The following is a 13,613-nucleotide window of genomic DNA, read 5'->3' as shown; positions in this document are numbered from 1 at the left end:
GAGCTTAAATAAATAAATGTAAATCAGTCTGCTTGCTGGTTAAGTAATGAGTTCAGTGTTTCTCTCCGCACAGAAAGTGGGAGAGATAGATGAAGAAGAAAATAAAGCTTATTACATGTTGGGAAGGATGCTAGGCACTAAGTTCCTTTTTTTGAGACAGAGTCTCATTCTGTCGCCCAGGCCAGACTGCAGTGGCTCGATCTTAGCTCACTGCAACCTCCGCCTCCCAGGTTCAAGAGATTCTCCTGCCTCACCTCCCAAGTAGTTGGGACTACAGGCACCTGCCACCGCGCCTGGCTAATTTTTGTATTTTTAGTAGAGATAGGGGTTCACCATGTTGACCAGGCTGGTCTCGAACTCCTGACCTGAAGCGATCTGCCCGCCTTGGCCTCCGAAGTGCTGCGATTACAGGCGTGAGCCACTGTGTTTGGCCAGTTCTAGGCATTAAGTTCTAATTGGTTCATTTGGGGACTCGAAATTCTCCATTTTATTTTATTTTATTTTTTCTGCTTTTGTCACAAAAGCACAGACATTGCTTAACAAAGAGGTCTGAGATGGGATATGAATGTTAAGCTCAGGGACATAGGGTCAACACTTCTGAGTGCACAGACTGGGAACCTGGCAGAGTTTTAACAATCCCCTCCCCTATTTTCACCATCCCTTAGTCCTGTAGAAGTAGAGCAGATGATTACGTATTCACTGCTATATGGCTTATTACCTTTGTAGGAATTCTAACTGAAGGGCTTGGCATTTGGCCTGACGGAATATCAGAATCCCTTTATTTTTTGTTCCATTGCAAAATAATTTTTTGTGCCATCAGTGAAATAACAGCTATGCAGTGGCATATACAGCTCTGGAGACCAGGCATTAGAAGACTGTGAGACAAGAATAACTAGAACGATGATAAGGAGACACTGGAAGTCACTTCAGATTGATGACCAAAGATTTCCTTATTTTGACCAGGAGGTCAGATCTCAAGGGTCCTTCTGAGTCCACTTTTGATTAGCCAAATTGTCTTTTCTTTCAGTTTGACTATAGGTTAGTCAACCTTCCCTCCACATTCATCAGGGAATGTTAGCAATATGTGATATTTTTTTCTTGGTGTACCATTAAGCAATCTAAAGCTATGCTGTTACCTGTAACCACTTGGATTAATTATTTTAGATTAGTTGGTTATACTTCTAGGGCTTTATGGCTTTATCTTTTCAGTCAGCGTTATTAACCAAGTTTTGATAGCTTTTTCAAGTTTTGTAACCCCCATCCAGGGAGATCAGTGTCCTCTCAGACACTCCCAGGTGAGCATGATCTCCTGGAAGACGTGAGAAGTCTCTTAAATCATCTAATTATTACATTGGAGCTATATAATAACTCCAGTATACCTGGAGTTATTATGCATATATGCAAGTTAGGTTCTAATGAGGCAAATGTAAGTAAATATGTTGTTGATTCAGGAGGTAAAAATTAGGAGAGCCACGTGTAGTTTTAAAAACAAAAGAGGAATTACTTGTAACAAAAGTAAGTAAGAAAGGAATTCTCAGTTATCTCTTGGGTAGAGATACCTTGCATAGAGTTCAGCAAAAATTGCAAAGGTTGTCATAGGACTATGGAGGCCATTAGGCTAATTAAAATTTATAATATTGCCCATATATTTGTACTAAGTCTCATTCCTGAAGGATTTTATATTTGGGTTGAGGCTTTGAGAAATTCTAAGACTGGCTTGAGCAGTAAAACAAACCAAGTAAAAATTGCCATGGCTGTAAATAGTCAAAAAGGGGTAAGCTAAGTTTCTGCAAACTAAACAATTTCAGAGGGTGTAAGAATGTATTGGATAAAGGATGAAGATAAAAAGCACTTTGAAGACTATTGATACTCATCAGATTTTACCACTGATAATTTTTCAAGAGGAACTGTTTATGAAACTGTAAAGAGAAAATGGAGATACAAAAAGCCATCCAAGATGTAAATGCCGAAGGCCAAGTTTTGAGATAAACCGAAAATCACGAAAACTCATGTCTGGTGGATCTTCCATGGCCCCAGTGTGAGCAGACAGTATTTTCCTTGAGGAGAAATACTAGTTTGGTGGGGGTAAGATAGGGAGTTAGTTTAAGGATTAATCAAGAGAACTATACATGTGCTATTTAGGTTGAGGGAAAAGATCAGAATAGGCATGGGCAAAGCCTAGACTCAAATCAAGTTATCTATCAAGCAAGCTGACATATTCAGACAGTTTATTAATTACTTAGACAAATGCATGATCAGCATAGTGTCAGCTCCTCATGTCCCTCATCTGCAGGGTAACACTGAAACTAAACGGGGCCACATGATAGGTAACATGAGCGGTGGGCACTCTGGCGGAGGAACAGTTTCCATCCTGTAGCTAAGTAGTTTTTTAGCCTACAGCTACATCCTAAGGAGTGGGCAAGGTGGTGAATCTCAGACCTCATGGAACCAGGGAAGGTGGATGAGAAACTGCCTCCCAGCAGGCTCCCACAAAATATGGAGGTTGGTAAGAAATAGCCTTGTAGCAGCACCTCACAATACTGCCTATCTTTCCATATTCTGAAGGAACACAGAGCATTCTGCCAAGGCTTAGGTCAGCCTATCGTTGGGCTTACGTAAGTGGCCTATGTGGAGGCATGCAAGTTTTCCAGGGCACCAGTACAGAGCAGTTATCCTACCTTAGCATCTATAGTAAGGAAGAAACGACCGTGTGAATTAGTACAAAAGCATGAAAAGAAAAATGTTATAAGTAATCATTTCAAACATCTAGGAAATTTTGTTCTGTTGGTCTTAGGATAAGCATTCTGCTTCTATTAAGTTGTTTGCTCCTGGACTACAAAGAAATCCTAGAGATTCTGACACAGTCACTTGGCACATTCTGAAGATTGTCTTTTTTTGTGGTGATCATATTATCCCAAGAAGTTTGCATTCATGAGTAATGTCATTGTACTATCATCTATCAGGAGTACTTGTATAGTCTTTTACAGAGGCTTTTGTGTTTCTTCCAGAAGACTCAGTTTCTGATCTGTAGCTTGTAACAGGAGCCTTTAGGCAAGCATAAAGAAAAAGCAGAAACTACTGTGGAGGTAAGACTGAATAGTTGAGGTTAATTTATTTTAATAGCCATCAATATCAGAGTGGAAAAAAGTAGAATCCTCTATTAAGGCATATCAGTTTGTAAAGATTTAATGAATAATTACCTTAGAATAAGAACATCATGGGTGACGAGGGTACTGACCATTTTCAGAGTCTTGAATTTTTATACCATAGTGTATTATGATTTTCCCCAGTTGTCTCAATCTAGATACTTAGATCTAGAGAAAAAATATTTTAAACTATTTTTTAAAATAACAGCTTTATTGAGATACATTTCACTTTTAAAGTGTACAGATCACTGGTTTTTAGTATATTCAGAGTAGTACAGTCATTACCACTATTTAATTTTAGAACATTTTCACCACTCCACAAAGTAACCCTTTACCCACTAGCATTCACTCCCTATTTTTCCCTCTAATCTACCTGGCAACTCCTAATCTACTTTGTATCTGTATAGATTTGCCTAAGATATAAAATCTTTTAAAATTATTGTTTATTAACTGGACAGTTATTTACCAGTCATTGGTACAAGAACATGAATATGCTCCTTTTTTAAAAAGGACATAATCAGTCTATTGTGTTTATATGAATAAAACGTCACATATATAATTAATTGACTAAGGAACTTATCTATTTGATGTATTACATTTTTAAAAGTCTTGTGTTTAGTAAACAAAACAGCTCTTATATAATAGTATTAAGCTAGTTCAAAATCTAGAGAATGATAAGAACTCTTAATTATTTCTGTTACCTCTTCTAGGTATTTCCCAAGATCACTAGGTTAGTATCTGATACATTACTAGGTGTTCAATTAAGAAAGCTTTATTTTATTTTGGTGATAGAGCTGGAATTAGAATCCAGCTTTCCTCCCATGAAGTCTCCTTCTCTTTCCATTATACCACACATGCTTTCCACATGCGTCCAAAGCTGACATTTCAAAGGGTTTGGAAGCAGTTCATAGTGTGAATTATTGTTCTCTATTTCCTCTTTCTCTCGCATTTTTTGTAGCCATACAAAAATATACAAGTTTAAATCTGCTATTATATGAATGCTGAAATGATAAGTAGGCTAAGGGAAAATAAAAAAAATTTTAAAAGCTTGCAGTGTTTTATATCTCGTAACAAATATAAATGACCCATATTTCACACTTAAATAATGTATGTAAAGTAGGACATGAGTTTATGGGCATTTTTAGCATGTTTACTTTGTTTTTAAATAGCTCTAGTTAAAATGCTAAATATGAAGCAGTGATTTCCAGATGTAATTTTTTTTATGCTTTAAGGAGCTCACGTTGAAGGAGAGGCGCAGTAAAAGAAAGGATAAACACTTATAGATTTTTTTTGTCATTTGTGTTTTAAATTTTATTGTGGTATAAATGTAGATAGCAAAGTACACAATACTTAAATGTATAACTTGATGGGTTTTTACAAATGTGTGTAATGTATATATAGTAATCACCACACAGATTAATATACAGAATATTTCAGTACCTCAGAAGTTTCCTTAATACCCCTTTTTTGTCACTTGCACTCGTGCAAGAGGTAATCACTATTCTGACTTCTGTTATATATTGGTTTGTCTGTTTTCAAAGTGCATATACATGAAATCATACAGTACTGTCTTGTGTCTGGCTTCTTTCACTCCTCATTATGTCTATAAGATTCCTCTATATTGTTTTTTTGTAGCAGTTGTTAATTTTTTCTTTGTAGTATTCTATGATATAAATAAAGCATAATTTATATATCTATTTGCCTGTTGATAGAGATTTGTTATTTATAATTTTTTACTATTATGACTACAGCTGTCAAAAACATTCTTATACTTGTCTTTTGGTGAATATGTGCACTCATTTTCTCGGATTGTAAGGTTTTGTAGTTTATAAAAGTTCAAAACATTTTAATTGAAATAGCCAGAATGCCAAGACTGCCTCATAAGCAATTTTCAAGTCTAAGTGAATATTACCTCTCTGATTTTATAGTAGAAGCTGGGGAAAATTCCAGTGACTTTACAGCCACTTTAGGGTCGTATCATATGCCTCTTCTATGATGCAAGAGTTATGGGTATTATACATTCAGGGATTCAGTAAATAGCAAGGTGCCATGCTAGGTGCTAGAGATACCTCTGTAAAAGACAGTCATACACCCTGCTTTCACCAATGAACAAACAAGTCATTTGACATAATGTACAGAGTGCAATGATAAGAGAAATGAGAACTAGCAGAGGAGTACTTAGAATGAAGCATCTCACCTAAATCTGGGTAGTAATGGGAGACATCTTGTAGGAAATGACATCTAAACTGCATCCGAAATACTGAATTGGAATTAGCCAGGTGAAAGAGGTGTGGTGAGGCTGGTGACGTGAGCTGGGCATTGAGAGATTTTAGGCACTTTTTAAGGCTTGTAGACTTGAGAAATTGAAAGTAGCTGGGTGAGCAGAGGGAACCATTGAAGATTATCTTTTTATTATAGAACACCTCAAAAAGAATAGAATGAATCCTCGTGTACACATCCCAGTTTCAGCAGTTACCAACTCATGGCCAATCTTATTAAGACCACGTCCACTATCCGTAGTGGATTATTTTGAAGCAGATTTGAGATATATCATATCATATCATTGAAGATTTATGGCAGGAGAATGACATGATCAGTTTTGTATTTAAGAAATTACACATACCTGGTAATTCTAAATTACCTTTAAAATGCCCACACCGTAGTTTAGTTGTTTTTCATTTGCTGCCATTTATACATAGATAGTTACCTTTCTGCATGTACTATTTGTAGTAGTTTGCACTTTTTCAAACTATAGTGTTTTGGAAGTATGATTAAATGTTAAAATTGTTTTATGTATTCATCTTTCCATGTGTATCGGTTGGTTTATTTGCATTTTAAAATACTATTAATGAATATTTTGGTTTCTATCTATAAAATGTCATAATCAATATAAAAGTCAGTTTGTTTCTAGGATTCAGCCTCCATAATAGCAAAGATACTAGTATTTGGAAAGAAATTAGATTTATAGTTTTACTATGAATCTTTTTTACAGATTCAAGTTGAGGAATTGTTTTGTGGCTTGAGTTTTGTTACTATCTGTGTATGAAAATTTGGTTTTTTGTTTGTTTGTTTACTTAGTGTTTGTTGGTAAGAATTAATATTGACTGGCTGGGCACGGTGGCTTGCACCTGTAATCCCGGTATTTTGGGAGGCCAAGGCAGGCAGATCACTTGAGGTCAGGAGTTTGAGACCAGTCTGGCCAACGTGGTGAAACCCCCATCTCCGTAAAAATACAAAAATTAGTCGGATGTGATGGCGTGTGCCTGTAATCCCAGCTACTCGGAGGCTGAGGCAAGAGAATCGCTTGAACCTGGGAGGTGGAGGTTGCAGTGAGCTGAGATCGTGCCACTGCACTGCAGTCTGGGTGACAGAGTTAGACCCTGTCTCAAAAATATATATATATACATATAGATAGATATATTGCTTTTTAAAATTTTTTTTATTTTTTTCAGATTATGAAAAACATTTGTATTAAATATGACCAACAGTACTAGTTTTGAATAAAATGTTTTACACAGATAAGTTTAAAAAAATAGTATGACCCCAATCCAAAAGAAGGACAGTGACACAAACAGGCAAAGTATGCAAGCAATATAACAGGCAGGGAAAATTCAACTTCACTAGTCATCAAAGAAAGTAAAATTTTAGACCTATTAAGCTGGCAAAAAAAACCAACTGAAATTCCACCACCAACATTAGTAAAGTTGTAGTAAAACTAATCTGCTGATTCACTGCTAAAGATGATCTAAATTGGTGCAGCCCTTGTGCAAAGCATCATGGCGATACACGTCAAAATTCATGAGCATGGTAATTTCTGTAGACCAGAAATCTCACTCTTAAGTAAGCCCCATATCAAGAATAAAATTCAACCAAAGAATTACTTCATGGTTAAAAATGCTTATTGCCGAGTTATCGGCAAGCAATCAAATGCCCAGCTCTATGTGAATTATTTATGATATAAAAGAACTTGATCAAATGAATATACAGCCATGAAATGTAAAATATTTAAGTACAAAATACAAATTGTCGTATGCACACCAACTAAAATTTCTGAAAATACGTAAGCACAGGAAAGGGAACAATACAATAAAGAAAAAAGTTATGATTCAAATGAAGAAATGTTTAATTATTTGATACTGATACAGTATTTTTTAACTTAAAATGAGACAGATCCTTATGTGCCTTTTGAGGTTTCCCTTTAAGCCACATGCCTGTATTATCTATTGAAAGAATTATTTTTTAGAAATAAAAATAAAAATAAAGAATAATTTGGCCGGGTGTGGTGGGTGGCTCACACCTGTAATCCCAGCACTTTGGGAGGCCGAGGCAGGCAGATCACGAGGTCAGGAGATTGAGACCATCCTGGCTAAGACGGTGAAACCCCGCCTCTACTAAAAATACAAAAAATTAGCCGGGCATGGTGGCGGGCGCCTGTAGTCCCAGCTACTTGGGAGGCTGAGGCAGTAGAATGGCATGAACCCAGGAAGCGGAGCTTGCAGTGAGCCGAGATGGTGCCACTGCACTCCAGCCTGGGCGTCAGAGTGAGACTCCATCTCAAAAAAAAAAAAAAAAAAAAAAATTTAAGAACTGTATGCATAGGGACAAGCCATAAGCTGCACCAACTGGATCCTAGATCCTCTTTCCCCAAGGGCAGCCCATTCTTGGTTCTTAGATTGCTTTTATTTTAAAACTACAGCTGTCTATGAGCCACTAAGTTAAAAATACCTTCCTGTAAGTCGAGTGTTTCATAGAGCATTTTAGTTTAATTCCTTTTTTTGAAGAAAATTTAGTAGATGGTAACTATTGCAGTACTTTGGGATAGCACTGTATTTATTCATGCATTCATTTTGTGAGAATCAGTGATTTTAATCTAAGAGGTTTGCAAACTTCGGCTGCTGATAATGGTTCTTACATTTTTAAAGGAATGTTAAATGAAGACGAATTCGCAACAGAAACCATATATGGCCTGCAAATGTAAAATATTTACTATCTGGGCCTTTATAGAAAAATTTTTCAAGTGCTTGTCTAAATGAATATAACATAACCTTTTTCCTTGGCGTATGCTTTTTTTCTTTTGAAAATCTTTTTGTAAGATTTGTTTTAGAATGATATTTGAAAATTAAAATTTTCCTTCTATAGAGAAGATGGCGAATTAGAAGATGGTGAAATAGACGATGCAGGATTTGAAGAAATACAAGAGAAAGAAGCAAAAGAGAATGAAAAGCAGAAAAGTGAGAAAGCCTACAGAAAATCAAGAAAAAAACATAAGAAAGAGAGAGAGAAGAAAAAATCCAAAAGGAGAAAACGTGAGAAACATAAGGTTAGTTAGAATCTACTTTTTATTCTTTTGATAAATGTTTATGAAATATAAAATACTGAAAATTAGAAAGTAGAAGTCATTATTTTATTATAAAACATGTGGATTAGATATTTTCATTTATGTGATTAAACTTTCTAAGCAAAGATTATATGAATTATCTTAAAGATTTAAAAAGTAATTAAGTTAAATCTTTTTTTTTTTTTTTTTGAGATAGGGTCTATTGTCCAGGCTTGAGTGCAGTGGCGCAATTTTGGCTCACTGCAGCCTTGACCTCCCAGGCTTAGGTGATGCCCCACTCAGCCTCCTGAGTAGCTGGAACTACAGGTGCACACCACCACACCTGGCTAATGTTTTATTTTTAGTAGAGACAGGGTTTTGCCATGTTGCCCAGGCTGGGCTCAAACTGCTGGGCTCAAGTGATCTGCCAACCGTGGCCTCCCAAATTGCTAGATTTACAGGTGTGAGCCACCACACCGGGCTTCAAGTTAAATTTTAATGCAGATTGAAATAAATAATATTTTAATTGATGGAAGCTTGTATACATGGATATTGGAAGATTAAGGAAAGAGAGTTTCATTCTCTACAGATACAGATTAGCAGCATTGGCATTGTCCATCTATTTATTATTCATTTAGGTATATGATCGAGTGCTTACTATGGAAACCTTTATGCTGTATGCTGAGGGTTATAGTAGTGAGTGAAATAGTTGGCTCTTAAAGAGATTACATTGCAATGGGAAAGCTATGAAAAAAACAACAGGGTACTGGATAGAGAATTATGTGGATTTGGGGTAGGGAAGAAGGGGAACCTATGCTGACTGAGAAATCATGGACAAGTTGGCAGCAATGTAGGAGCAGGTTTTGAAACTCCCTGAATTTCCTCCATTAAAATCACATCAATTAGGATAACACAACCAAAACCCATTGACAACATCTACAAAAAAAGGAAGAAACAAGTTATCTCTAATAAACCTAAAAAATACAAATGACTGGAGCCGAACGATAGACAGCAACAAGACCAGTGTAACAACAGCATCAGTACAAATGAAGCAGAGGGAAAATAAAGGGACTTCCAGAAACCAAGTTGCCAACAGATATTCACCTCAAATGGTCAGTGCCCAGCACGGAAACCTCATGGGCCTGAGAACAGCAACAGAAACTGGGAGGGGGCTGTGCTATCACCAGTTCATGCATGAATGTAAGGTGACCACAGAAATTGGATGGTGCTGAAAAGATCTGGACCTGATGAACCCCAAATATGAATCAACCAAATTCCTTTTTATGACAGAGTCCCACACTGAGGAGGTAACTGCTGGAAGTAAAATCTACATTGAGAAACAGGCATATAGGGCCAAGGAAAGAAATAGTCAGATAACAAATGGGGGAAGGAAGCAGAAGAGGCATAGCTCAGAAAATAGCCATATTTTTGAATACTTCATGCTAACAACAGAAGAGATAACCCTAGAGCTATGAAGCTAGGAAAGCTTTATTGGCCCATTCCATCCATTTTTTTCACATGAGAAGCAAGATAAGACTATGGTCACATTCCATAGTTGTTATTGTAAGATAAAAGAGAATAATGGAGAGTAAGTCTTCCAGAAAAGAAAGCATGCCCACAAAGCATATGAAAAATTTAACCTAATATTTTAAAATGACAAAAAATTAAGAAAACAATATAAGCTATGCTCAAACAGCATAGAATAATAACAAAACAAAACCAAACCAAAAGGAAGTACTTAATAAAATTATAAGCAGAAGTGATGAATTAGAATGAAAACCAACAGTTTTTTAAAAAAGATCAACAACATATATATCATTGACCAAACTTATCAATAATAAAAGGGAAAAGAAAAATAAATGTATATATGCTGACGGTGAAATAACTATCAAAAAGGAAATTAAAATCATAAGAAATTTATGTATATAATTTTATGAAAATAAATATTAAAAGCAAGATGAAATGGAAAATTTTCTAGAAAAGTACTACCTAACAAAATTAATTCTAGAGAGTCAAAAAGTCTGAGACTTTTTGGAGTTTGTAATCTACCCTACCAAGAAACACAAGGACCAAATCTTTTCAGAGTATAATTCTATTAGTATTTTTCAGGTGAAAGGTTTTCCTTAGAGCTGGAGCTGACTTCTGATGGTGACTGAGCAAACATGGCTTTTAAATAGACACTATTTATTTTAAATCCTAGCCAAGAATGATTAGATACTTAAAGTTGAAGCATTTGACAGCATAATTATAAAAATATTTCTTTATGTCACCTATCAAATCAACAAAGACAAAAGCAATAAAATCATAAAAACCAAACTCCAGACCATTTAGGAACAAGATGGAGGAAAGCAATTTGTCTTTCCTAAAATAACATTTCAGGATAGGTTAGAGAAAAACAGAGCCTTCCCTTGTAAAAGCATCAGAGTTCAATCATTTCAGCAAATTTTTACTGAGTTTGTACTAGATCTAGATGCTGGGACTGCAACGATAATAATACACAGAGCCAGTGTTTTCATTGCTAGGAAATGTAAGAACTCTTTAAAGAGAATGCTCAACTCGGGAAGGTAATCATTCTGACCAGATGGAGGAGATTTGGTCCCATTTTTTTTGAAATTGTATTAATACTTGAAAAAGCTTACTCTTGATATCAATTATCATTGTACTTGACATCAATAATCATTATCAATTACTTATGCTTTTCATTTCACTTTTGTTCAATTTTGTGGGCCAGATTTATTTTATTTTTGTAATTTGTAATGTTTTGGTATCTTTTAGTTTTAGGGTACTCATGCAATAGAATAAGAACTCCAAAGCCATTTTAGGTAAAAACAAATTAATACATACTCTACTCATGTTCTATGACCTTTCTTGGTGATCTAGGAGCCAATTTTACTTTCTTTAGGTTTAGCTTAAATGTAGATCATTTTAGAGCACAGGGGCAGAATATTTCTGTTTAGGTCAAAGGGATGATGAGGAAAATGTCATAAAGTCTCTGAGCAGAGAGGAAGATAGACTTCTCAGAAAACCTCAGCGAAGTTGGAATGGTGGTGGCCTTTGGGGCAAGAATTTTTCAGTAGTACTTCAGAGTCTCCTGGAATAATATAATCTACTGGTTGGTACCTCTGGCTGAAACAAGCTTATCTAATTACTAGTTAAATTTTCTTCCTTTTGCAAATGTAACATATTTGTCTTTCCCCTCCCTTCAGCATAATTCCCCATCTAGTGATGATAGTTCGGACTACAGCCTTGATTCAGATGTTGAACATACAGAAAGTTCCCATAAAAAAAGAACTGGTTTCTACAGGGATTATGACATTCCATTTACTCAGGTATTGCCATTTTTTTGTTTTGTGATAAAACATAGATAGCATAAAATGTACCATTTTAACCCTTTTAACTGTACAATTCAGTGATATTAAGTATATTGACAGTGTTGTTCAATCATCACCACTTATCCATTTCTAGAAATTCTTGATCATTCCAAACAGAAACTCAGCACCTATTAAGCAATAACACCTCGTTTTCCCCTGCCCCCAGCCCCTGAAAACCACTATTCTATTTTCTCTTTCTATGGATTTGCCTATTCTAGGTATTTCATGTAAGTGGAATCATACAGTATTTGTTCTTTTGTATCTGGCTTATTTCACTTAACATAATATTTTAAAAGTTCACCCAAGCTGTAGCATGTGTCAGAATTTCATTCCTTTTTAAGGCTGAATAATATTCCGTTGTGTGTATATATCACATTTTGTTTATCCATTCATCTGTTGATGGACACGTGGGTGTTCATGAAAAAAAGCTTCTACCTTTTGCTATTGTGAATCATGCTGCTTATGAACATGGGTATTCAAAAATCTTTTTAAGACTTCTTTCAGTTTATTGGCGTATATATTTAGGAGCAGAATTGCTAGATCATATGGTGATTCTATGTCCAACTGTCTGAGGAACCATGAAACTTTTCCACAGTGGCTGCACTATTTTACATTATTTACAATGTTTACATATTATTTACATTACAATAATGTAAGTATAAAAATACATTTACATTATTTACATAATGCCTGAGGGTTTCAATTTCTCTACATCCTTGCCAACGTGTGTTTTTTTTTCTTTGTTTTCTTTTGGAAACAGAAAATGAGTATGAAGTGGCATCTTATTGTGGTTTTGAGTATTGCCCTTTTAAGAGAAAAATTAAACTTTCAATTTTATTCTTTCTGGTATTTTATCAGACATAGGCTATAAATTTGAAATCTTTGAACATAAAGAATACATAATGTATTAGTTTGCTAGAGCTAACATAACAAAATTTTATAGACTGGGTGGCTTAAGCAATAGAAATGTATTTTCTCACAGTCTGGAGTCTAGAAGGCCCAGATCAAGGTGCCAGCAGGGTTGGTTTCTTTTGAGGGCTGTAAGGGAAGGATCTGTGCTAGGCTTCTCTCCTTGGTTTGTCACTGGCCTCCTTCTCACGGCTTTGTCCTAACATGGTCATCCCTCTGTGTGCAGGAACCCCTGGTGTTTCTCTGTGTCCAAATTTCCTCTTATTATAGGGACATCAGTCAAACTGGATTAGAGCCCACTTTAACAGCCTCATTCTAATTTAGTCACCTCTTTAAAGGCCCTATCTCCAAATATACAGTATTTTGTGCTAGGCAAGTTATGATGCTTCTCAGAGTCACTAGGAAGTATTTGGATCAGTGTGCACTTATCTGAAAAGCCCCAAAGTTTCTGAGTTCTCGTTTTTGCCAGTCTCACTGTTCTGGTCTACAAGAGCACTATTTTTTCTCCTAATTTGGTGTTCCTAATCTCTTGTGAGTTTAGAAACCAAAATACTATTTTTGTTAGAGTTATTTCTATAGTCTGATTCACTGTTGCCGCCTTTATAGTTGAGATTGCTAAGTGACCATTAAATAAATGAGGTTTTATTAAAATATCTTCTCTTAAAATTTGAAAAGAATTATACACTAGTTAATAATTTTATCTAGTTGGGTAAATATCAGAATGTTTATAAGGTCAATATGTCCAGTGATTTTAGAGTCAGTGGTTGTTGCTATTTCTCAGAACATTTTATAACTGTTCATTAAAAATATTTTTACCACAAGTGACAAAACTTTTAATTCAGCAACACTGATATGTAGTTAGATTTATTC

The 13,613-nt window shown here is 35.5% G+C and overlaps 1 protein-coding gene across 1 annotated transcript in view; it reads left to right on the top strand.

Annotated features, from left to right (window-relative positions):
- ZC3H6 (zinc finger CCCH-type containing 6) overlaps positions 1-13,613 on the top strand; it is a 60,487-nt gene that overhangs the window by 16,521 nt on the left and 30,353 nt on the right. The window contains exons 2-3 of the mRNA XM_063789421.1: positions 8,286-8,466; positions 11,670-11,792. Coding sequence (XP_063645491.1) covers positions 8,286-8,466; positions 11,670-11,792 — 304 coding nt within the window. The remainder of the gene's footprint in view (positions 1-8,285; positions 8,467-11,669; positions 11,793-13,613) is intronic.

Source organism: Pan troglodytes, chromosome 12 (assembly GCF_028858775.2).
Source record: "Pan troglodytes isolate AG18354 chromosome 12, NHGRI_mPanTro3-v2.0_pri, whole genome shotgun sequence".
Classification (NCBI taxonomy): Eukaryota; Metazoa; Chordata; class Mammalia; order Primates; family Hominidae; genus Pan; species Pan troglodytes.
The sequence above is the reverse complement of the archived record's forward strand: the minus strand, read 5'-3'. Positions and strand labels throughout refer to the sequence as shown.